The sequence below is a fragment of the Clupea harengus genome, chromosome 22 (assembly GCF_900700415.2).
Source record: "Clupea harengus chromosome 22, Ch_v2.0.2, whole genome shotgun sequence".
In the NCBI taxonomy this organism is placed as follows: Eukaryota; Metazoa; Chordata; class Actinopteri; order Clupeiformes; family Clupeidae; genus Clupea; species Clupea harengus.
The window spans coordinates 19,138,897-19,164,688 of record NC_045173.1 but is presented as its reverse complement, the minus strand read 5'-3'; the positions used below and the strand labels follow the sequence as shown (position 1 = coordinate 19,164,688).

At 46.8% G+C, this 25,792-nt stretch overlaps 2 protein-coding genes across 4 annotated transcripts in view; both read right to left on the bottom strand.

Moving 5' to 3' along the window:
- Positions 1–151: 151 nt before the first annotated feature.
- On the bottom strand, positions 152–5,038 carry znf622 (zinc finger protein 622). 3 transcript variants are annotated; one of them, XM_012835311.3, is made up of 7 exons: positions 4,929–5,038; positions 3,337–3,894; positions 2,738–3,022; positions 2,297–2,459; positions 1,720–1,835; positions 875–1,018; positions 152–612 (listed from the first exon to the last, which is right to left on the bottom strand). In XM_012835311.3, exons 2-7 carry the CDS (start codon positions 3,881–3,883, stop codon positions 491–493), a joined length of 1,377 nt encoding a protein of 458 aa, XP_012690765.2. In that variant the 5' UTR covers positions 3,884–3,894; positions 4,929–5,038; the 3' UTR covers positions 152–490. The 3 variants fall into 3 exon arrangements, with proteins under 3 accessions (XP_012690765.2, XP_031415634.1, XP_031415635.1); XM_031559774.2 differs by having other exon boundaries at positions 3,337–3,897; positions 4,929–5,035; XM_031559775.2 differs by lacking the exon at positions 4,929–5,038 and adding an exon at positions 4,851–4,919 and having other exon boundaries at positions 3,337–3,897.
- A 971-nt stretch (positions 5,039–6,009) lies between these two features.
- The window catches only part of zgc:110158 (uncharacterized protein LOC553590 homolog), a 68,137-nt gene continuing 48,354 nt past the window's right edge, over positions 6,010–25,792 (bottom strand). The window contains exons 5-18 of the mRNA XM_012835223.3: positions 24,259–24,348; positions 20,295–20,378; positions 17,735–17,794; positions 17,290–17,356; positions 16,254–16,321; positions 15,212–15,276; positions 14,866–14,911; positions 14,584–14,619; positions 14,069–14,123; positions 13,753–13,823; positions 12,161–12,239; positions 12,028–12,056; positions 11,703–11,804; positions 6,010–10,701 (exon numbers count right to left, since the gene is read on the bottom strand). Coding sequence (XP_012690677.1) covers positions 10,672–10,701; positions 11,703–11,804; positions 12,028–12,056; positions 12,161–12,239; positions 13,753–13,823; positions 14,069–14,123; positions 14,584–14,619; positions 14,866–14,911; positions 15,212–15,276; positions 16,254–16,321; positions 17,290–17,356; positions 17,735–17,794; positions 20,295–20,378; positions 24,259–24,348 — 882 coding nt within the window. The 3' untranslated portion in view covers positions 6,010–10,671. The remainder of the gene's footprint in view (positions 10,702–11,702; positions 11,805–12,027; positions 12,057–12,160; positions 12,240–13,752; positions 13,824–14,068; positions 14,124–14,583; positions 14,620–14,865; positions 14,912–15,211; positions 15,277–16,253; positions 16,322–17,289; positions 17,357–17,734; positions 17,795–20,294; positions 20,379–24,258; positions 24,349–25,792) is intronic.

The following is a 25,792-nucleotide window of genomic DNA, read 5'->3' as shown; positions in this document are numbered from 1 at the left end:
TACAACTTTGTTATCAGAGTTAAAAGGACTCAAATATAAGCAGAAACGGATTATTCTGAACTTTATTTGTTTGGTCTGTACAGATGCGACTTCCATAATAGAAATAAAAATCTGTTATTCCTCAAATAATTACAAATGTCTGTGGTCCATGTAAAACACAAGACCTTCTTTATTGGTTGTTATTTCACACTGTAATCAATACAGGCCTAAGAATGACTATGGAAAGGTTTAGCAGCAGAATATCAGAAGAAATGACAGCCTAGTCTGAGTAGTCATTACTCATATAAGTCTTCCATTGGTTATATTAGGGATTAAACATCAGCAAGCCACCTAGCAGGTTACCTGGACTCATAATAACAAACAAGACCCAACTACTGAACTGCAACAGGGCTATGTTGGTAAGCACTACAGGATGTAGAGTGAGGGTTCTCCTACAGCACCTCCTGCACAGAGACCAGTCGAGATGTGACGACCGGGTCAAGTGGGTTATTCAAAACATGACTTGTGATCTGAAGTGGTGCATTGTGACCATGTTGTTAGTCATGCCCATCTTTAGAAGCCACTTGGACTTCATCCTCTGCACATACTGCATGTCCTTCTGCTGCATTTTACCTGTGACACAAGACGCATAGAGACAAACAAAGCAAAGCTGATCAGAGAATGAAATACACAAAGACCATAGCTGTGCAACATGCAATAACTACCTAAGGCAACAATATCACAGATTCCATTGCCACACATGGCATGACTTGCAATGACAAAGTCACACATAAGATCTCTGGAATCCTATCCCTTTCAGGCCATCGAGTGTGTGTGTGCTTGTCTGCGTACGTGTGTGTGTGTGTGTGTGTGTGTTTACACACAAATCCCTCACCTGCATTTCCCCCCCAGCCGAGGGCCTGATACTGTCTTAGAACCCGGCCCACAGCCTTTGTGTTATGCGCCAGAACCACAGCCTTCTGGTTGCCGAACTTCTGCTTGTAATAGCGCATCAGGGAACGATGGCCAACCTTGGCACCTGATACCAAAAGCACAAATTTGAGTCACATAACAAGTCACATAACATGACCAAGATCTACTGGTCATGTACACAGAACTAAATGCATGTTTGTTAACAGGTATGCTGCTTAAAATCTTTGCTACCCAGCTACCAAAATATGGTTTTCCACTTTAAAAATCCATGATCACCTGCATGCTCAAATACCTCTGCCCAGTTTTGGACATTCTGAATCACACCACCGCCCCTTATAGTGCCTTTGTGTACAGTGTTATTACATTGCAAGTCTCATAATAAGAGGAAGATGACTGCGTATGTGCAGACATACTTAAAAAATACATATGCCCCAAATGACACGACAAAGCAACAAAGAATGGCGGTAGAAATGTTTAGAACCATGCGTGCCGAATGGCAAAATTTGTGCCTACATTAACTACCTGAAAACATTTGTTTATAAACATTTCTGTTAAGTAACCATACCAATTCAGTCATGAATACACAGATGAAATATTCTTGTATGTGCTTTATTTCTCGGCCTGTCCAGAGCTGCGTCTCCCAAAAGCATTGTTGAGCAACCACAGCTGTGACGGGTAACGTTCCCAATAATAGCCTCTCTGTTACTTGCTAGTCTCTTGCTAGTGTCTGTTACCGCTGGTAGTTGTTCGACAGCACTTTCAGGAAACGCATCCTTGAGCTAGCTCTGGAGAGGGGCGAGTGTGTACCTGAGGGGAGCGTGAGCTCCAGAGTCTCGTCATCAATATCCACGTTCTTCACGTTAGGTAGCTCGCCGTCCCTCATCCCCGCGTCCTCTCCGTCTTTAGCGTCAGGGTAGCTGCTCCTGCAATACCACAGAGGACGACAACAGTCAGGGCAGACCAGACAACAATGTCAGCTTTAGAAGAAGAAATCTCTTATTTATTGGTCAGATAACCTTTCCTAGGTCTGATATATAGCCACACACAACTGAATGTGATTGCTAAACTGAGACAATTGCTGAAATGTTGGTAAGATAACCTATAAACCAAAAAACCTGTATGTGAGGTAATAGCAGTGGCAGGCATATATTAAATTTTTTTTTTTTTTTTTTTCATTAATGTTTATTCATTCCCTCATAAATCTCCATCTCAGCATGTCACAATCAATTAAGAGTGGTGACTTATTAGTGTAGTTTTTGGTCATTTTTCCACAGCAAGCAGCGCTCAACATTCTTGATGATGTACTCATTCCCCCGATTTTCAGCTCAACACCACCTGTGCTCTACATCCTCGACCTCAACACACACTCAACGCAGCGAAGTACCTGAAATCATAGAAGTCTGCAAACTCCAGGGCGGAATCTCCATCTGTGAAGAGTTTACAGTGGCTCTTGTCCACCATATGGCCCTGCACAGCTTCCGTTGAGTAGAACGATCGGCCCTTTTCATTACACCACAGACACACCTTTCCCATTCCCACTTTCTCCCCTGTGACAACACACACAGACCATGACGTCAAGCACAAAGGCACGTCAGTGCTCGCCAGTCACTGCAGCCATGAATCAATCAATATCATGAATCAGAATCCATGTCAATATCAAGCTTTCTATATTCTACAGATTAAAACAAAAAAAATCTATCTATATAGATAGAGGTGTTCTATCTATAGGCTATAAATGGGATTTGCATATATGTCGTTATGATACGAGAGTCTGCTAACTGAGGGTTAGAATCTGACAGAAAGCACCAAGGACAAAGCCTCCTACCCAGGTAAGAGAGGAGTCCCCTCAGGTCCACGAGGTAATCCACGTCAGGCAGGAAGAAGCTGTGCACTTTGGTCATGTGAGCCACGTTTCTGCTGAGAGAGCGCGAGTGGTGCCTGCAGAACAGACATTCTGTGACTGGAATGGCCCCGGGCGTGGGCTCAGGCTTCTCTGATGAACCCTCCTCCATCTCCTCTTCCTCGTCATCATCAGCCTCCATCTCATCATCATCGTCGTCGTCATCATCATCATCATCATCATCATCATCATCAAAGTCCTCCCACTCCTCTGAAGGAAGGAAGGATGATTCAGTACGTCAACATAACCATCCCAGCATACAGGTACACATACTATGGACGTCAGTGTTTTGGAATTAGGCTATTCTCTTCCTACATAACATTAGAAGTGCATTAGCGGACCTGGCAGTGCTAACTACAATTCTCTACAGGCTTTTATCCAAATCAACCAACAGTACTCTGATACGGTCTTCATATTAGCAGCATGTGTGCTACCTTGGTGTTGTCAGTACCTAATAACCTTACGCAGTTCTGGAAAAGCCCTGTTTGGGGATGAAAACAGATCCCACACCCCTCTCTCCATACCTTGTTCCTCTTCTCCGTCCTCTTTCGCCAACTTCTTTGCTTGCTGCTCTAACCACTGTAGCCGTGGGGGTTTGTCTGGACGCGTTCGGTCCTTCTCCGCTGGTGTTGCTTTAGAAGGTGTAGGTCTCTGTTGTTCCTTCAGCGCTTGCTGTAGCGCCTCGTTCTGGGCGTCCTTATCCAGCTCGGTTCCCTTCTCCAGGTTCTTCTCGTTCATCCGCTGAACGCTTGCCTGGGCGGCAGCCACGACACGTTTTTCGGCCTGTTGATGTTTGTTGGACTGCAGGTGGTTGGCGTAGGCGTTGGCGCTGCTGAAGTGCTTGTTGCAGGTGGCGCACACCTGCCCACTGCCGTGATCTAGCTGGTGCTGTTGCTGCTCGGCCGCTGTCCGCTGTGCCAGCACGCGCTCCTCGAAGTTCTCGGCGGTGACAGGAGGCATGTCGGCCACTTTGCGCTTCAGATTATAACGGTGCCAGTCGGTCTTGTAGTGTGCCCGCTGCACTTCACCATCGGTGAAAGCCACCCGACAGCTAATACAGGTGTAAGACATGGTTCCTTTGCCTGCTGGGAGAAGAACGTGTGAGGAAAGACTTGACATATTACAGTGATTTTATTTGTATGGTAATGAAGCATGAGAATAAGCATGCATAGCAGACCTTTATGGAGTTAGATTAGTCAAAATTCACAAATACATGTCACGTGGTTCACAATGGTATTTCCTGATTCACATATAAATGTCACGCAACGCACGTAAACGATGTTACATTTATTTACAGACGTGCATTTACAAACCGCTCCCATTTGTGAACATCCCTGCATTTATTTGTGGATTTTTTTTAAACTTTCCTGACATGGCTTGTTTCACAAATGCATTGTTTTCCAAAAGGACATTCTCTGCAGCCTATCAGATGTCGCTTACAAATTAAAGAATCACATAAACGCACATTCGTGGGTATGACTAAATGTGACCCCATTGCGTTACATATGCGCAGTGTCCAACTGTGTGTGGAGTACTACAACATAAGACATCTGCACACAATTGAACTCCATACACCTTAACCCGCTTACATATATGCGCCCACAATGTGCGGGTCCTAGAATCGGTCTAACCCTATTCAACAATCCAGTCTAACCATCAAATATTCACTCTGTAAACCTGGATGCTCCGGTTCGATTAAGAGCAATGTCACGATCAGAAATCGTTCCCTAACCTGAGTTACCTAACTACTGAGATACATAAAGATAGGTAACGTTAGCGAAGTTGTGTACTGCTGATGTGGTGACATCTCCACTTAATTTTGTCTTCAAACCACCTTGTACATCTACTATTTACAGTGGAAATATAGGCATTCACACTCAAGAGTTTCATATTATTTTTCCAAAATCTACAGAACGCTGTCAAACCAGAGCTAGAAATGGGTTTTAAAACAAGTTAGCCAGCTTGCTAATGCTACCCGTGTGGAGCTAACGTGGCACCAAGGAAATATGTGGCCATTTATCGTCTATTATTTACTTACTTGTCACATACAGTAGGGGTACAATCAGCTAAACGGTGGTACATTTACTACAAGCATCACGAAAATTTGATCACTTACCGTCAGGTATGTGCGCAGCAAAACAACTAGCCAACACGAGGGGAATGACGTTATGCAATGACCTTTGACTGGCAAGTATGTCAAAATGCTTTTAAAAATGCTACAGCGTCACCCTGTGGATCGGAGAATTACCTACACACCTCCTATAATTATTTTCCTCACCTTCCTTTATTTTCATCATTTCATTAATTCCCAACTGCAAGTGGATATTTATTGCATTTGTATTTAAATCAAAATACAAACATTTACGATAAAAAATATATACATATCCGCATCAGACGAATAACCTTTTGTTGGGAGGAAATATCTGTTTTGTGCATCGTTGACCTACGTTGACCTTTCCTACTCTCATTCGTAATCCAGGTACGTATGCCTTGTGCCTCCACATTTAAATGACAAGTCAAGCTAAATGAAACACTATTGCACATTATTCAAAATAATTAAGACTTTCTGGACATACTTGTCTAATCACTTACTGACATCATTATTCAATCCTGTCTACACTTCAAGTGTCCTCCATCAAGTGCAATACGGTTGTGCATTTTGAGATTATCATTAAGGAGGCATAAATCTCTCATGAAGATTGTTAACACCCATCAACTAGCCTATCCCGCCTCATGAATGTGCCAGTGTGCATCTCTTCAGGAGACAAGTCATCCCAACCTTGGCGAATCAGTCAACACCATTAGCATGACGTGCTTCTGTGCTGCTCAGTTGCAATTAATAGTGGCCCGAGGGTCACCGTTTCACTACATTAATTAATATGCACACTTTCCGGGAGAGGGGAGATTACCGCCACCGTGATTCACTACTCGCATGCATCTTAGTCCCCCTCCTCACAAGGGCACAGATCCCACCGACGGAGTTGGAGAGACAAGTGAGCTGCAAGTTCCTGCCAGTGTGATTGATGTTGGTGTTGTGCTCGTACTCAGCTCCCCAGGGTAGGAGGGGCTGGATGAAACCAGAGACCCGCACCACAGAGGAGCTCTCCGCCGGGGTGCACACTACAGTTAATGCTCCAATTAAATCAAACTGATGAAATTTGTAATAACGATTTGAAGAACTTTACGAGAACAAAATATCTTGGTAAAAGGAGTTATGTTTTTTTTTTTTATTAGTCCATAATTTGTATCTACAATGAAGGGACACAAGCAAAAATAACCGACTCCATGAAAAAAACAAACAAAAAAAAAACAATTACATTTATTATTGATGCAGTTTTTCCATCTCTTTTTCTTCTTCTTAATAAGCATTTTTTTCAGTCTAAAGAAACTTTACAATATAAAGGAACATACAAAGGACTGATTTTTTTAATTTTATTTACTACACAAGACACTCAAGTCCCTAAGACAAGGATCCAAACTACCCTAACATGAAATACAAAGCAAACTGCTGTGAGACTGCTTCATACTCTCAATACTGCTTATTGTCGGAAAGAACGATGAACAGTGCCGGAGAATAGTCATCTCGTGCCTGCGTCCTCCACCAAACTGTTCCCCCAACACCACCTCCTTGAGCTCTTCCTCATGTTACAGTATTGTACAGCTTCACAAGAGAAATACAGAGATGGCCAACATAGTGACTGTATTACATGTAGGACGGGGGGGGGGGGGGGGGACTGAAATCTATACAACAGTATCTCAAGATAACATTGAGGAGGAGAAACAGTCCCTCTTTTTTATAACTACTTTTACATTTTTTTTTTTTTTTTTAGAATGAGATTTTTTCTTCTTTTTTTGACAATTTTTTTATTTTAAATAGATAAAAATCCTTCATAGTAAAGTGTGTTGTCTGCAATGTGTGGTCCCTTACTAGTTTAAAGAGACGATGTCCTGTTTGCCCATGATCATCAACACCACCACTTTCGGTTTCCTGCCTTCCTATAGTGGCCAGGCAGAAGAATGACTCCAGTACCACAGACACGGCTACACAGGGTGCACCGAACACTTTCAGTGAAATGCTCCTCTAACCTGCTTCACATACCAATCTGAAACTGGTTTGACACTGGTTCAGATTCATAGTGTAAACTGGCCAGTTTTCCCTGTTTAATCCTAATTGGATTTAAACTTTAGACATTCGGGTACACTGAATTACAGATTCCTGCTTGCCCTGAGCCTACAGACCTCTTATTGACTCTTTCCCCCCCCCCCCCATAATACTCTACCAAAACCCAAAGAAAACCGACTCATCCGTTCTGGGAAAGGGGGATGTGAGTACACCGTCTCTTTAAATGGAAATATGGTCACTTCTTTGCACACCTTTTAGCAAGATTTGAATCCACTGGTAGTGACTGAAATATCAAAACATGTCAATGATATCAAAATGCATTTTACAGTATTTACAAAAACAAAAAAAAAGAAAACAAAATGACAAAAAAAAGTGTGTTTCTATGTGTGTGTGTGTGTGTGTGTGTGTAATTGGATTTGGGTTGAGATGAAGTTTAAGGTTCAGAATAGAATCCTCTGTGTGTGTGTGTGTGGTGCGCGCGTGGGTGTGTGTGTGTGTGTGTGTGTGTGTGTGTGTGTGTGTGTGTGTACACAACTGTGTACGAGAGGTGCCAAACAGCACCAAGTGCCCACCTCATTGTCTGCTGGACACGCAAGGCTGCATGAAATCGATGGAACTTGTACGCCAGCTCTCTGGAGATGAGAAGCTTGCGATGAGAGCCTTCCACATGTGGTGCAACAAGGGCTTAGCCACCATCAACAGGCTGTTCATCACCTCCACATTAAAATTACAAACACACACACACACACACACACTTTACTTAAATACACAGCAACAAACACCAAAGCAAGAAAGGGGGGGAAAAAACAAAACGTATTTGCAGAATGCCAAAACAGTACAGGAGTACAGGTCAGTCGTGTCAATGCCAAAGGTTGAGACTCCAAAACTGACCAATCGTTTTGCATTTTTAGAGAAAGGTGCTGATCAGACTGGGAGGGTAATGCAAGATGCTGAGGGATCATGAGGCGATGGCGGTGTTCGGGACCAAGGCTGGGGTTCCAGGTGTGGACATCAGGGTTCCTCTGCTTGAGCTCAGGGCTCAAGGTTCCTGTTCCACTTCCACAGAGACGGCTTTGCAGAGTACATGAGCGCACCGCTTGAGTCAGTCATCCGCATGCTCGCTCTCTGTCTGCTACTGACTAGCCATGTGTCTCTCATCACAGTACCATCCACACAGAGAGTGTGTCAGTAATAAAAACAGAAGTAGAGGGACACAGCCAGCCTGAGAGAGGGGGTGGGAGAGAGAAAGAGAAAGAGAGAGAGAGAGAGAGAGAGAGAGAGAGAGAGAGAGAGAGAGAGAGAGAGAGAGAGAGAGAGAGAGAGAGAGAGAGAGAGAGAGAGAGAGAGAACCACCCCCATCTCTAGCGGTCCCGGGGAAATCTCGCATAACTCTGGATAACGGCAGGCTCCATCCCAAGGATTCAAAGAGAGACAGGTAATCGGCAAGCCCAACACATATGCTGGCATTACCCTTAGTATTTACAAGCAGGAGAGGCAGTGATGTGGTATTTTTTTTTCTTTCCTTTTTGTTGACAGTGTTGATTTCTCTGCGAAACAAAAGTTCTTTTCAGAGGTTTTGGATAAGTTAGCCTCACATGGACGTGGTCAGCTATATTTTTTTTTTTCTTTTTTAAATAATTTATTTTCAGGCACTCAAAAATTGGAGCAAACAGTACCTTGTCTACCTAACGAAAAAAAATGACCCAGACAGTTATTAATAAAAAAAAAAAAACAAGAACCTGTTGATGGTTAAGGTCATTACTCAAAGTCCAGCAGAGAGGTCTGATCAGTCATCCAACCACATGATCACCAGACCTGCGATCATAGGACTGGTCAGTTCCTCCACGTCATCCCAGGTGACCAAAAACCATACTGAAGAGACTGGGCCTACGAGATCTTGATACTGGTGCGAATATTTCAGAGGTATATCAGAAGTGAGATATTTACATATGTACTCTACTTCCTGACGGGTAAACAGGCTGCAGAACACATGCGCACACAAAGACAATAACTTTATGATCAAAAGAGTACAACAACAGAAATTGTACATCAAGCTCTGAATGGTTGGGGAAAACTGAACCACATTTGCCTTCCTCTAAATTTAGAGTCTATGACTGGGGTAACAAAAAAGATAATTAGTACCATTTAAAAAAAACACATTGCTTTAGGATTTGGGGAAATTCTTCCTTGTATAAATCAGAAGTCGGTGTTGCAGTGTACGTGTGTGTGTGTGTACGTACGTGTGTGTGTACGTGTGTGTGTGTGTGTGTGTGTGTGTGTGTGTGCGCGTGTGCGCGTGTGCACATGTGTGTGTTTTAAGATCAGGGGCTTAAGGGCAGAAGTGTTCTGCACACGAGGGAGAGGTAAGGTCATGGTCATGTGGTTTCTAGAGGTGTCTATGCTGTTTAAAGGGGAACATCTGGGGCTTTGCTACATGAGCAGACACACAGCAGCCAGCCGGTCAATAAAGGGATTCTCTCCCCCTCCAAACGAAACTCACGTCTGGTGAGGATGGTGCTTAGGGACTCACAGTCTCACTCAATAAACGGGTATGCTTAGAATGAATGGAAGATGGTACAGACAATTCTGACAAAATATCTGACAGAGACAAAAACAATGCTAAATGTCTGTCGTTGTGACAACTGCAGTTGTGCAATATGAGTGTGTGCTTGTGTCTGGTCATTGTCATGGTTGCTTGGTAACGATGTGCCCATCCAAGGGTAACAACAACAAAACAAAAAAAAAATCGAATTAATAGTCATTATAACAATATTAATACAAAATAAAATAATATTAATAATACAATACATACACAATATAATGAAAAAAAGAAAAAAAAAGTCACTGCGAAACACAACCTCTTTAAAAAATGTACACAATAAAATAAGGGGGGGGGGGGAAGGGGTTAAGTTCAGACATCTTCCTCCCCCTTCTGTGTTAAACTACTGCATCCAGAGGGTCAAGAAAAATACAAATACAAAACAAACATCAAAATTTAAACTACAAAAAATTGTTACAGAGTGAAGAAATGCCAACTCAATCAAACAAACAACGAAACACAATGAAAGCTGGGTAGCCTGGCGTTGGTTGGTCATGCTGTGCTAAAGACTCCTGGCTGGTCCCCCACCTCCATCTCCCATTTCCCTTCCCCTCTTCTCTCTCTCTCTATCTCTCTCTCTGTGTCTGTCTGTCTGTCTGTCTGTCTGTCTGTCTCTCATCCCCCGGCCTTATAGTCCTGGGCCCGTGAGGAATGCTGGGAGGCAGGGTGAGTGGTCAGTGTGGAGACTCTTCCTGTGGCTCTGTCGTTGCTTCCTCATGCCGCCTGTCCCGACACCCGAGCTCCTGCTGCCACCACCGCCGCCTCCGCCTCCAGCCATGGCATACGTGGCGGGCAGCGTGGGCATCCCCAGAGGCCCGTGCTCCAGGGGCATACCAGGGGACTGAGCCACAGCCACAGTTCCACAGAGCGGGCAGGGGGGAGGTGGTGTGTGGTGGTAGTGAAAGGGGGTGTTTAGGGAGAGAGAGAGAGAGGTTGGGCAGGAGGGCGGGGGGGGTTGAGATTTTGAGTTTTTCGTTCGTAGAGCCGAGGTTGGAGGGGTGGGTCACAGAGGGGGCAGGATCGGAGGGAGGCAGAGCCGTTTCGGCAAATGGGTACAAAAAAAGAAAGAAAACCATAAAAAAAAAAAGAGAGAAATAAAAAAAAAAAAAGATAAATGAAATAATAAAAGAAGAAAAATCACACACTCATCGTCATGTTGGGTGAATACTGAAAAGAGAGAAAAAGGGGAATTGGGGGGGTGGGGGGAGGGAGAGAAATGAGAGCCAGCAAGCAACAGTGTGAAAACATTAACACTGGGGACTGCGGTCGGACAGGCCTAAAGATACGTTCTGTCCTTTCCGAGCCACTTTTCCTTGACCTCGATGGAGAAACATCATGAGGTCAAGGAAGATGTGAAGGAGAATTCATAAGGACTTAGGAAAAGAAAACCACGGTGCAAAGAGAATCCGACTGCACTTACAATTTACCCCACGTAACTATGCGACGGTGGATGTTATCGACACGGGTCTTTAAATGTTTCTGCCAAAAGGAATGGTGGGAGGTCATTATCTCTAGTGTACCCTATGCTAAAGGAGATAAGAGAGGAAGCTTTGAAGCACCTTTCCTTAGTATTTAGAGAATTTGACCAGCTCTCATCATAGCTGCCACTTAGATACTTCAGGGTCATTTCACTTAGTTAGGAACCTTTCTAAGTAAAAATGACTATCCGACCGCAGCCTAGGCCAGTATCCATGCTATCCCAAACTACAGCAGAAAGCAGGATTTAGTGCAAGTTGCTTTCCTGATGGTGTCTGTTGCTTTTCACAAACGCAGTGAAGAATAGGCAGTTAATGCCACTGCAGACTGGCAGTCTACCAGGGTCGGCTGCTGCATGTCTACATTTAAAGCATGTTGGCCCCATTTCCAGTACATACGTTTAGAGGGGTCACAAGCAAATATGGCTTAACTTGACAGGAGGGGTGGCAAGAGTGATAGGGAGGGACAAATACCTCAGGCAATTGTAGACTGGGTCCTTATTTACTACTGAAAGCTGGTTGGCTACTGTTTGTCTGTGAGAAGCTGTGAGATCCATGCTGACTGGCCGTGTAATGGGCTGCTCGCAGCTGACTGGCTAATGCGGTAGCGTGGCTGCTGGAAGGAGCTATGTGAATGGAGGGTTTCAGAAGGGTGCGGGCTAGAGGGCGGGACTTTGGGCAGGCTCTACTCACACTTTCACTTTGGAAGGGGTTGAGGAAGTTGCCACCCATCTCCCCGTCGTCGCGCGGGGTGCCCGGAGGGTTGTTCATGCCTGCCATGTTGTTGGGAGAGTTCTGGGGATAGAGGTAATAAACAAGATTTAGGGGAGATCATTTGATCCCAGTTGATGTAATGAGACTCATTAATACACTTCACTGTTGGGTGCAATTCAGTGCTGTAAGTCGTTTTGCATCATTACTGGTGCAGGGTAATGGAATTTACTGCTTTGATTGTGAAACAGCAAGATGTCAAAAGGCATATTTTGCACCACATGTACACTAAGAGGTTTGTGTGTACCTTTGGCAACCCATCCATGTCTCCAGAGCCTAGAACAGAGGAGAGAAGAGGTGGTTACGTCGACCCAGGGACCCACAGAACTCCCGTTAAAGCCTTGTGTGTTTGTGTTTAAGCATACGAGAGGGGTGCTCACCTAGCGATCCGTTCATATGGTGGGGCTCCATGGCTCCCATCCCTCCCATAGGGCCATCAGGGCCAGGGCCCATAGGGAACTGAGGGAGAGAGAGAGAGAGAGAGAGAGAGAGAGAGAGACTTCAATTTAATAGATTTCATGTATCGTTTCTTGCCTAATTAGCATTAGTAGTCAACCCAAAGTAGTTGGGTAATACGGTCTTGTTTGGTCTTTATGACTTCAATTTACTTTGGCAGTATGACTGTATATTTTTCTTATAACAATGCTTATTGAAGTTTAATATGGGAAAGACAAAGTGAGAGAGACGCAGTTGGAGAGAGGGAGAGACGTAAGGACACTTAACGGGCAGTCACCGTGTGATTATACATAAGCGCTCGACCCAACGTGACGCGTGTCGGCATTTCATCTCGACAAAGACCAGACAAGGGTCACGACACTGCCAGCTTAGCTTCGGGCATGAAAAATTCACACGAACACTTAAGGGCTTAAAGCACGGACGTCCACGCTCTGTAATCAAGCACTCCAGCTGGTGAGGTCACCAGGAGCCGGTCACTGACTCCGCACCCAACCATTGCGTGTGGCCAGATCTCTGTGCCATTAATGCACCATACAGGCAACAAAGCCAGGATAAGAGTGACCGAGAGAGGAACATCAGGGCTCGGGGGGCTGGGTTTCCCAAAAGCACCGTATGGTAGTTAAAAGATTGGGTTCAAAATGGCAGGTTTCTAGCCTTTACAGACATACAGTGGCATGCAAAAGTCTGGGCACCCTTGGTCAACATTTCTTTTACTGTGAATAGTTAAGTGAGTAGAAGATGAACTGATCTCCAAAAGAGGAAACATTCTTTTCAACATTTTAAGCAAGATTAGAGTATTATTTTGTTTTGTACAATTTAAGAGTGGGACAAAGGACAGGAGCACCATGCAAAAGTTTAGGCACAGCAAGAAATTTGAACCAATAACTTTTACCAATGTCTCTATAGACTATATAAAGACTATATTTAACTTTAACGTTAAGATTAGGGATTATTCACAATCATCGTTAGGAAAGCCCAGGTTATGCAAATTTCAAAGCTTTATACATTTTCCCAATAAATGGTGTCTCTCAGCATTTTTACGAAGACTTGAAAGGTATACCTTACTGAAGTTGTTTACTTTAGCTGAGGTTTCCCAATCCATCAATTAAGAGAACCCTTCCTACGTATACATGCTTTGGGCTTGTGTTACAGCTAGTGGCATGGGGAACATTTTAATGGTGGATTCACTTAAATACCATGCTTAAAAATTGTAAGGATAATTGGAAATCACCTATTGGTGATGAGGTCATCTTTTATTTGCTTAGCTAGTTCACGGTCACAGAAATTTAAATCAATCAAATTCAATTGAACTGAATAGAGATATGACAGGAAATGAGGGGAAGCGAGATGGGGAGTTGGACCAAGAAGTGATCTCAGGCCAGATACGAGCCTAGGGACGCCTGACGCTCCCCCCAACACTATATAATTTCATAGTGGTTGTATCCCGGCAAAGCTTTTGGGAAAGGCAGATCAGATCCAGAAAACAGTGCAGTGCCATCACACAGAGTCCACTTACATTAGGTCTGTTGCCACCAGGACCGATGGGGTTCATCATCGTGTAGATGTTTTCACTTGAGTTTGTGGAGTCTGGAAGAAACAGAAATCAGGCAAGCGTTTACTACAGGAAGTTTCAAATCAGGTGTGAAACATGCAATTATAACATGGCAGGACTATGGAAAGTTCTGGAGCCCCGTCAGTCCTAGCCAGGACCACATGCTACGTTAAATAGGTGATTAAGGAGTTCTGTGGACCGTTAGGGATATTAAAAGCCTTGTGTTACACGAGTGACTTTTACAGAGAGATGAAGGGAAAAGACCAAACCAAATACATACCTCCTGGGCTAGGCATGATGGGAGTTCCTGGTGGACCCCCTCCTCCTGGAGGACCCTGCGCACGAAACACACACACACACACACACACACACACACACACACACACAAAAACATCTATAAATTCCTGTCTTGTGCTACTAATCCCACTGCCTGTGCCTCTAGCTACCATTTGAAACCCTGCAGAAGAACTAAGACACTGCAGGCACAGAACAAAGAACAAAGACACTGCAGGCACAGGGGAACTGTTAAGACAGTTTGACTAATGCCAGGGTATTTTACAGGCAATGCCCCTGGGGTGCAGGGAGGAAGAAAATGGGAACTACTTGGGAGGGGTAAAAAAAAAAGAAAAGTGGAGGGGACCAAAAAAAAAAAAAAAAAACTAAATTCAATACATTAGCAAACTTGAATGTGTGTTTAGTTCTGCCTTATGTACTTGTACTGGAGCTAGGGGACCGGTGGTGGAGCAAGCAGCCAAGAGTGTTGGCCCACCTCCACAATCTGTCTGTGCTACTCACCACGTAGTTGCCAGGAGAGGAGGAAGAATACGCTATCTGTTGGGAGGGGGAGAAAAAGAAAGCCTCATGTCAGGGTAAATAAATCACTTTTATGAATATTACACGTTGCGCTGCACTGACAATATTAGCTTAAGATTCTCGGCTGCGGGGGAGAGCGGAGGAGTGAGAACAGTTACACTCAAGAGTGTTATTTCCCTGATAAAAGGTTACAGGCGATACAGCCGGCTCTTGATTCATGGGTGTGTGTGTGTGTGTGTGTGTGTGTGTGTGTGGAGGACTCACCGAGTTAGCGTTCGGGTTGGGCCAAGGACCTCGGCCTCCAGGGCCCCTGACAGGAAAAGGGAGAGCAGAGAGTCAAGGGTGAGTGTGTGTGTGTGTGTGTGTGTGTGTGTTCATTTGACTGATGGCGAATAGGTCTGACAGATTTGTATTGATGGCTGATTGTTCAAACACAGATATAACGAAACATTTAGTTAGAAATGAACTGCAACTGAGTGTGTGACAGAGAGACTAGTGTGAGAAAGAGCATGTGTGTGAGCGACACTGTCTGTGCATGTATAGTTTTACACATAAGTCTTATTTGAATTTGTGCCTTTTTAAGCGTGTGTTTGTGTGTGTGTGTGCTTACATGTTCATGCCTGGCATGCCTGGGCCTCCGAGAGAGTTGGGTGGAGGTCTCATCCCGCCGTAGTTCTGCAGGGAGAAACACACATGGTCACACGAGTTCATAGGAGAGGTCAGTCTCACAGAGGCCACTCAGGGGCCTACAGCAACACTCCCCCCTGTGCTCTCTTCCCTTCTGGCAAAGCTGGGGACAGGATGTTTTGTGTGTGTGTGTGTGTGTGTGTGTGTGTGTGTGTGTGTGTGTGTGTGTGTGTGTGTGTGTGTGTGTGTGTGTGTGTGTGTGTGTGTGTGTTTGTGTGTTTCTGAGCAAGTCAGAGAGTGACCCAGAATGAGAGGAAAAAGTGAGCTTGAGCTTTGAGCGTGAGCGTGCACCTTGTGCATATGGCTGCCTGCCTGCGCTGTATTTAGTGTATGACGGCGCGGGCCGTAAGCTCCAAGCGGCCCCGCTTTGTTCCACACTCCTCCATTAGTCTAACAGATGCCTGAGCAGCTGCTGCTTGCCCATGGCCCAGGCTGCCACTCCTACCGTGGGGACAGGTGGGGCAGACGGGGGGCCAGCGGGACGCAGCAGCAGCAGCAGCAGCCGCAGCAGCCGCCTGCACCGGAGGTAAACTGCGCAGGAGATGCTCTACACAGAGCTCTCTACAGAGGCAGGGGCACATTTACCCTGTCTTCACATTCACTTTAAAGGGCACTCTAACCACCTGTTCTCCGATTTGAAAGGAGATACCCTATTCACACTGGTGAGAACACTGTGGAATATTAAAGACAGGTTTGGGCAGAATATCAATAGATCAGAGACATTAAAATGTTTGGGCGGTTGGAGAGATTGGGCTCTGTTAATGAAACAATATAAATAAATGAAATTAAAACTAGAATGAGTCACCCTTTCCACAGAAGTTGATGATGGTCATCTAATGGATGTCAGTTGGATAACACAGGATTAACCAAAGTGCACTACTCTGAGTGTGTGTGTGTGTGTGTGTGTGTGTGTGTGTGTGTGTGTGTGTGTGTGTGTGTGTGTGTGTGTGTGTAGTGTTGCCTACCTGTGGGCCCATACCACCCATCCCTCTGGGGGGGTTCATGCGCATTGGGCCGCCCATGTTGGGGTGTCCTGAAAGAGAGAGAGAGATTGTTACAGCCTGTGCACAGTCTAAGGGTTATATTTAACTGTATGTCTTGTATGCATGTTCATTCATTTCTACATGCCAGTTGCTGCTGTGCAGTCCTGACAAAAAAGCTTGTTTGAATTTGAATTTGAGAGAAAGGGGTTGGGGCGAGACAGACAGACAGACAGACACAGACCTGGTGAGGTTAACTTAGAGTAAAAAGAACAGTGCTGGTGTTCATAAAGCATCTTAAGGCCAAAAGTAGCTCCTAACTTGCCAATTTAAAAGCAACTCCTTAACATAATGGGCGTGTCAGTCCTAACTTTGGGACTCCAGAGGAGAGTAGTCGAGAGGACTTCTAATTCACTAAGACCAACTCAACCAACCAACACCCAGGCAGTTGCCATCATTCCATGTTGAAATGTTTTAGAATGCAAAATGTCTCCAAAGATACCATCTCAATCATGAAGGAATAGGGATGCAATAACATCACCAACCAACCAAAACAACCCACTCAGTGGCGAAACTGAATTGAATACGTCTGACTGTAAAAATTAAACTGGCATCTGACATAGACGCATTTTGAAAACTGTGCGAATACACTCCCGTATTTGGTTTTTATTAAAATGTGTAACTTGTCACATTTGTATTTATTTATTGTTCTCTGCGGTAGACTATTTAGCGCATGCCTACTCACTGGCACAGGCCTGTCACTCATCAACCAACCACTGAGGTCACTGAACGTAAGCTCGTGGACGACACTTGACGTCAGGGCATAGCAACAGAATCTCTCTCTTAGCTTAGGAGTTTTCACTTTGTAAATAGGATTTAGAAGAAAACGTCTAGTTATGAAATTGTAGCTTGACGTGACAGGAGTAGTACTCTTAGTGGTTAGTGAAAATGCTCTGTGAACACGAGCCCTGTTCCAGTGCCCTCCGGCTGTCTGTGCGCTGTCTCTAGGCCGGTGCCGTACCTTGTGGTCTGGTGGGGTCCAGACTGTTTGGCAGTAGCGGCTGGGACCCGGGGACTCCCCCTGGAGGCTAGAGCAGGAAGTGAGAGACACATGTGAGACACGCACTCATAAACATGCAGCCGAAGAGACACATGTGAGACACATATTCATATTGACTGGCGAAGACACTCGATACTTGTGTCTGGCAAACTCATTTATCCTAAGGGATGAACACACGTACACACGGTTGCATCTATATCCCTCTGTGTGTGTGTATACACACACACACACATACAACACACACACACACACACACACACACACACACACACACACACACACACACAAAGACAGACAGACAGAGACAGACAGTGTGTTTGCTGGTCTTGTGTGTGGGTTAAACATGCTCTGGTGACAGCATGCGTCCTTGCAGGTAGGTGATGAGGAGTCAGGAATTAAGCAGTACCTGATTTGGCATACGGAGGCCGGGCCGGGGTCCACCTGGGTACCGCGGAGACATGAAGGGCTGCCAGAGACAGAGAGGGAGAGAGAGAGGGAGGGGGGGGGGAGTAGGGAGTTATCACTTTTCTGTACCACACATAGTTACAAATGCAAAAAAAGAAATGTGGCAAATAAAATGCAAAAAATGTGACCGAGACAGAATGAGCGTGACCATCGCAAGCCAGGCAGTTCCACAGCAGTGAGAGGAGAGGGTTGGATGAAAGCACTGATGTGCACGGCGTGAGTAATGCGCGTCCACATAGCGTCATCACACACACACCTATCATCACCACTCAGATAGTACACAGTTTTTCGCGTGCACACACAGACAGACACAGACACACCTACAACGATACACAGCCCGAACCCACATTTACCCTGCCTGCAAAAAGACCATGGATGTATGGCCACACTATGCCGGACCGCCAAGACAAGCTTCCAAGTGCGGTGAGATAGCAGGCAAGGCGTCTCAAAGAGGCAACCACACAAGTTGGGCCTCTGCTCCCATCCACAGTGATAGAGCTCTAGTCAGATGGAGACCGACCACAACATCAGAGGAGAGGAGAGGAGAGGAGAGAAGGGAAGGGGCGATAACAGCTCTCCTGAGAGAGGCCAGCAGGGAGGCCATTAGAGGGGTGCGCATCACAGAGCGTCTGTGCCCCGCACCCACCCCAGCCCCATCTCTGGCTGCCACTCAAGCCGCTACCATGGCAACAGCAGCATCAGCGCAGCATCAGCGCTGCATCAACCCTGGGGCTTGTGGTTGTGGGAAAAGGAGAGGAAGAAAAGGAGAGATGGGATAAGAGAGAAGGGACAGGAGTGTATTGAGTACTGCAGGAGTCTCTGTAGGAGCGGTTAACCATGTTAACATGTGGCAGTGAAACAGGAGGAAGCGGGGAGCGCGTGGTGTGGCAGGGTAGGGTAGTGGGGGGCGCGCAAGGAGTCGGCTTTCTCTGCTAATTGGAGTGGTGGTGCCACCCGAAACGGCCTCGGTGGAGGCGGTCACATAATGGCCGGCCACTAGCTCTCCTCCACCCTCCACCCCTCCCTCGCTCTTGGTCCTTCTCTCCTCACTGGAAACCTAGAAACCAAAATGTACTTTGCCTATAAGCCGACGGGTGTATACGCTCCGCTGTGCTATGTTACAGGGAAAGACGTCATATGCTGAAGACTCATTGATCAATGTAAGAGTATGCGGTATAGTGTGTCTATGCTGGTGTATTTAGTAGGGAATGCATGGTGTATGCAAGTATGAGGAGTCCAGGCACGTTCAAATGGTGTACATAAGTGGGAGACAGAACTGAATATAAAAGAGAGGGAAGTGTCTCTATGTGTGAGTGTGTCTCTATGTGTGAGTGTGTCTGCATGTGAGAGTTGGAGGGAGAGAGAGAGAGAGAGAGAGAGACTGTGTGAATGCACATGCGAGACAGAGAGAGTGTTTCAGTATATGTATGTGTGTATCTGTGTATCTGTGTGTACACATGTCTGTATAGGTGTGTATGCACATTTACCCATGTGTGCGTTTACCTATGTATGCCTGTGTGTGTGTGTGTGTGTGTGTGTGTGTGTGTGTGTGTGTGTGTGTGTGTGTGTGTGTGTGTGTGTGTGTGTGTGTGTGTTATTAAAGGCATATTGATGGAGTGCTGCTGAGCAGGAGTGGGGAAGGCCCACTCTGGCTCTGGCTCTCCAGCCCCAGCAGCAAGGAGGCGTCTGAATAATTGATCCCACCCGAGGGAGCTGAGGCTGGGCAGAGAGGAGGAACAGTGCTGGGGGCATTCCAGGAGCTCCAGGCTTCTCACATTAGCCAGGCTCACAACCATCGCTCACCTCACACAACCAGAGAGAGAAAATATGAGAGAGAAAAAGAAAGAAGAAAAAAGGAGAGGGTGGAAGGAAAGGGTTGTGGAGAGAGAGAAAGAGAGAGGAGAGCGAGAGTATGAGAGAGAGAGAGAAAAAGATCAATCCCTCAAACCCCAAAACACAGGGGCGTGAGCTGATGAGCTCAAGTGGAACACGATGCGTTTGTTTCACATGCAGCGTGAGTGGTGTCTGCATACGTGCGCAGGTCAATCCAATTGCGTGCTGGACATAAACCAGGTGTAGAGGGCTGTTGCATTATGAATGCACCTGTGTGCGTGCGGCCACAAGCAGAGATAGGTGTGACGATGTCAAGCTCAAACGCCTGCCTACAAAGGGACCTTCCACTACAGATCCACTACCGATCGATTCACTATGATCTAACAGCTTACAAGGTTTTGGACCCATATACTGTGTCACGTGAGTGACTGTGGCTAGGTGTGTGTGTGTGTGTGTGTGTGTGTGTGTGAGAGAGAGATCCTGATGTGACTGAGTCAGAGAGTGAATTTCTTCGTTAATGTGAATATGTGTATGAGTGAGTGAATGGGAGAGGGAGTGAATGTGTGTGTGTGTGTGTGTGTGGGGGGGGTGGTTGTGTGCAGGTGAGTTTGGTGAAGGGTGTATATATGCCATCCCATGTGGATGGGGGTGTGTAGCGCGTGCCTTACCTGGCCGTGAGGTCCCATCATGGGGTTGCTGGGGTTGTGTGGGGGTGGCTGTGCGTGGGGGGACTGCTGCGAGCCGGGCGGGCCCTTGGGAGAGAGAAGAGGGACATGAGAGGTGGAGAGATGCTGCAGGGTGCAGGTCAAGAGGTCAAGAGGTCAAGAGGTCAGATGAAAGGTCAGGCTGGAGCTGGAGAAGCCCCAACACACTCTTGCACACGTGCGTGTAGAGGAACCATAATCCGCTTGTCACCAATCCAACTTCTGGTCCTCACACACAGTATCTTTGCAGCCGCTCACAAAGGCCACTAGAATGCCAAGTAACGCCCCTATACAGCAATCTGGACCAGGACACCAACGCAAACAAGCACCGCTAACAAACCGTACCGTACCAAACTCTTAAACAAAACCAATATTCCCTTCTGAGTCACTAGTGTGTCTGCCACCAACATGTGCGTATGTGTGTGTGCGCTGGAGCACGTGTTAGCATGTTTGTACGTGCGCAAGTGGGTCTGTGGTGTTGGGCAAATTAGACACCGACATCCTAAGAGACACTGGAGACAGCTTCTATAGGCACAGGTAATACAATCACACACACCCACCCCCACCCCCACCCCCACCCCCACACCCACACCCACACCCACACCCACACCCACACACACACACACACCACACTTAAGGAGAAGAACAGCATAGGGCATTTCTGATGTCCACCATTCCTTTCAGCTTCCACAGAGACAAAAGTCCAGGCCATACAGGGACACCAGAGGGACATTCAGAGCAAGGGAGGCAAAGAGGAGACCGTGAATAAAACAATCCTCCTTGCAGCTGAGGAGATAACGGCCGGGAATCTCCTCCGTGTGGCTGTAAGGCTGGGCTGGGATGCAGAGGCACTCCAGGGCCCTACTGGAGCCATTAGCAGCTGAGCTGCATACACAAGCATCCAGCGCTGCACTGCCCGCAGTACGGCGTAACTGACACCAGGGGGCAGTGTTCGCAAAGCAACCGCAAAATTAGCTACCATAAGGAGGAATGAATACTTCAGAATAAATAAAATAATGAAGTAAAATTCATAAACGTGCAATAGACTGTGGGTCTCCATCTCCAACGTCTATTCTGCCCGCATTGCCTTTTCCTCCATCATACGAAGACTACTGCGATGCTGTACAGGGTTTCACCATCACTGGAGCTCTCCAAGCCAGAGTAGTGCGGGAGATGGTGACAGTGGTGTGTGTGTGTGTGTGTGTGTGTGTGTGTGTGTGTGTGTGTGTGTGTGACCAGTAGGGACGGAGTGTTCCTGGATGACACAATAAGTGGGTGCTGGAGCTCAGGATTATCTGTGTGTGTGTGTGTGTGTGTGTGTGTGTGTGTGTGTGTGTGTGTGTGTGTGTGTGTGTGTGTGTGTGTGTGTGTGTGTGTGTGTGTGTCCATGAAAGAGTGTGCAAGAGAGTGTATTGTTATCAGCATGACGGAGGTGTTTAGTCTATCCGCAATCCTACAATACCATAGTGCGCCAAAGACAGACAGAGTGTATGTTAAGGTGTGCATGTGAGTGACTGCGTGCGTTTGTGTGTGTGTCTCGTCTAGTCCCCTCAGTGGCTCACTGTGCCCGTCTGACCGCTGTCATAATGCAATCTCACAATCGGAGCCCAGCTTTTAGATGTCATTGTGGCCGACAGGCAGACCACCACAACACACAAACACACACACGCCTTCACAGAGAGAGAGAGAGAGAGAGAGAGAGAGAGAGAGAGAGAGAGAGAGAGAGAGAGAGAGAAAGAACACATCTGCCCGTGTATGGGAGCGTTTCAGTGTTTCCTCCTCTTGAAGCAACTTTGCTCATTTCTCAAAGTCGCGGCGGATTTAGCTGTAGCCTGCCGCTGACCCCCTCCCCCAGGACCAGAGCTCAGCCTCAGCCCCTCTGGGAAGGAAGGAGAGAGAGAGTGTGTGCGTGCGTGTGTGTGTGTGTGTGTGTGTGTGTGTGTGTGTGAGAGAGAGAGAGAGAGAGAGATAGAGAGAGAGAGGGTAGGAGTGTGTGTGTGTGTGTGTGCATGCAGGTGTGTGTCAGGGCACTAAAGTCTGTTAGAGAGAGGAAAGGTCAGACTTAGTATGCCAGTGTACTACATACACATGTGTATATCAGTGAGTGAGTAATGTAGAGTGTGTGGGTGACTGAGCAAATGTGTAGCTCTGTGTTTGTGTGTGTGAGAGAGAATTTATGCATGTGCATGTGTGGCCTCTGGATGAGGGGGATTAGGGAGTCAGGGGAAACTCAAGGCCTCCGCTCCTCACAGTAGCAGTAAGGTCACTGCTGTTCATTACACACCACACACACACACACACACACACACACACACAGCTTAACCCCAACTCTCTCTCACCCTGTGAAACACTGAGGGAGCAGACTCTTGCTTTCTTTCTCACAGATACAGCTTTGTTGTGTGTGTGTGTGTGTGTGTGTGTGTGTCCCTTTCTCATATCTCCTGTAAAAAGTGGCACCAGTGGCATCACACAGAAGAGCTTGAATCCGTACACCTCCCATAACAACCCCATTCAGGACACCACAGACACCGCTAAAGCTTACGCAACACAATCCCCACTGATTTATTTATTTATTTCTTATGAAAGATAGCTAGGCTACTTTTAGTAAAATCAAGCAGGATAAGCGCACACACACACACATACACACACACACGAATAAATGCTCCCTTCCGCCATCTCACAAACACTGTACACACAAACTCACAACACAAAAACCTCCTCCCCCACCATGTTTATAAATAGCACTTCCGTGCGTCGCACAAAGCTGGGCAGGCTGTGAAAGAACACAATAGGCATGGCAGCAGCCACACACACACACACACACACACACACACACACACACACACAGCGGAAGAGTCTTCAGTGCGATAGTCAAGCTATCCCCTTGTTTCATATTCATCTATTCACCTCCAGCTACCTTATCGCCTCAGCAGCCAAATGCCAAGCCTGTCCATCATGAACAAGAGCGCGCACACACACACACACACGCACGCACGCACGGTGCTACAACGGAAAGGTGAGGTTACAAGATAGTCGTGCAGATGCGTTTGCCGCCTCACCAGGAGAAGCAGTGATGCTGGTTAAGAGGGAGTGTGTGTGAGTGCGCACACCCCTATCTGATTGGAGTGAGGACAGAGCGTGTGAAAGAGGAGACGGAACGTAACAAGAGGGTTGACAGTGGCCATGTTTTAGGGCTTTGGCCATGTTTTGGGGCTTTGGCCAGTTTTGGCTCAATGTGAGAAACTCCATGTTCTGCACCACAGCACTCAGCTTTAAGTCATTCCTCACTACTCTCCCCCCCCCCCCCCCACCACCCCACCCCCCACATCATCCATAAACACCCAAAGACTGACCCCCCACTCCTCCATAGTGGATACAGTGGGACTTACACACACAGCGAGACAACAGTGAGAACCTAAATGCAATGTGTGTGTGTGTGTGTCCTCCTATCTCCTCTGCTCTATGCACAGGGTCTAAAGCATTGCGGGCAGCCGAAACGGTTTGCCTGGCTGTCACCCTCACTCTCACACAAACAGACTATTAACACAAGCACGGACACACTCTGCTTTTCACTGTGAGACACACACACACACACACACACACACACACACACACCTACCTACCGCTGGGACTTCACACTGCATCTGGACAGATCAACTTTAACAGACAAATTCCACCAGTTAAGCAGCAAAGTAATGAACAGCTAGCACAGTGCCACTATCCACATGCACACTCTCCAACAAGGACGCTTCCAGCCTGAAAGGGACAGGATGAGGCTCGAGGAGGAGGACGGCAGGCATGAACGAGCAGCGCCGGGCAGAGCAGAGAAGCGGCAGACGAGTGTGGATGGGAGGAGTGAGAGAGAGGGAGGAGGAGGAGGAGGAGGAGGAGGAGGAGGAGGAGGAGGAGGAGAGAAGAGCCATCTTACCTGGAAGAAGCCGGGGGGCATGGGTCCGCCAGGCATGCCGTCGTTAGGGGGCATGTTGCCCATCACAGGACTGGGAGCCGCTGCCGCACTCTGGAATCACACGGAGAGAGAGAGAGAGGTATACAGGTAAGAAATGGGCCTAGCACAGCACGCACGCACGCACACACACACACACACACACACACACAGCAGCAGTCAATATTAGTCTGATATGTAGACATCACACATACTGTATATCCATCGTCTATCCGAAGTGCTCACAGCGCCACAGCCCATGTCATAGATTCACAGGTTCTCAGCACTACAACTTAGGACGTGTAGCTGCATGGCTTTACTTTCCACAGCACAGAAAGGTGCATCAAGCCACAATACTTTACTCCACAGAGGCCAGCGTATGGTAACCAGAATTGAGGCAGTTGGGGCAAACAAACAGAAGGGAGACCACTGACCACCTAAAACTGGTAAATCTATGAAGCTGACAGGAACAAGAAACCAACCAACATCTTTATTAAATGACCACTGGATGAACACATCCTTTACAACATGAAAATAGCACCAAAATAAAATGCTTGAATGCTTTGTAATATACTCAAGAGATATATGAACTTGTCAATGTGTGATTGACACATTGTGAACAACAGCCTGACTCTAACTTCAACAGTGCACAGACATGCCCTAAACAAAGCACAGGAATCTGTGTGTGTGTTTATTTGGAGGAGAAACCCTATTAAAAACAGCAGCGGCAGCCTGGGTGTGCTGGATGTGTGTACATATCTTGTTGGTGGGGAGAGAGCGAGGGGGAGAGAGCGAGAGAGAGGGTAGGGAGGGAGGAAGAGAGAGAGAGATGGAGGTGGGGAGGGAAGAGAGAGAGGGAGGACCGGAAAACAAGCAAATGCCGACAGAGGACGGAGCTCAGAATCAGATGTGCTCAGGCAGAGAAATGCTGAGAAAAAAAGAAAAAAAAAGAAAAAAAAAAGACACTGCCCCGGCTCTGGCTGCCTCTTCTCCTCCCCCACTCATTCTGTGTGTGTGTGTGTGTGTGTGTGTGTGTGTGTGTGTGTGTGTGTGTCTGTGCGCATCTCTCCCTCCATCTGTGTGTGTGTGTGTGTGTGTGTGAACCTGAGAGAGGATTACTCCAGGGCAGAGCTCTAGCTGGCAGGCCGCCTCCTACACCCCACCGCACACACCCTCCCTGCTGCTGTAACCCAACCCTCCAACCCCACATACAGCCATCACACACTCACTCACTCACACACACACACACACGTCTGCTGCTCTCTCTCGCTTACAAACGCAGACACACAAAACCCTGCTATATGTGCTCTCTGCCACCTAATCATGCTTTCTCTCTCACCCTCTCTCTCTCACACACACACACACACACACACACACACTTCCCAACCAAACATTCATTTCACCAACACACACACACACACCTTGCCACTCCAACACAATTAGTTTTACTGTTGCAGACACGTCTCTCAGCTCACAAGCTCAATCACTCAATGTTTGTTTGAAAATAATATCTCTACGT

Bases quoted from the DNA above. Each gene is read 5' to 3' on its own strand.
- znf622 (XM_012835311.3), bottom strand. From the start codon at position 3,883: ATGTCTTACACCTGTATTAGCTGTCGGGTGGCTTTCACCGATGGTGAA. The intron at 1,019-1,719 runs GTACACACTCGC...TTTTGGTATCAG, and splicing joins GGAGCTCACGCTCCCCTCAG to GTGCCAAGGTTGGCCATCGT. The intron at 613-874 runs GTGAGGGATTTG...CTTGTGTCACAG, and splicing joins CGGCTGGGGGGGAAATGCAG to GTAAAATGCAGCAGAAGGAC.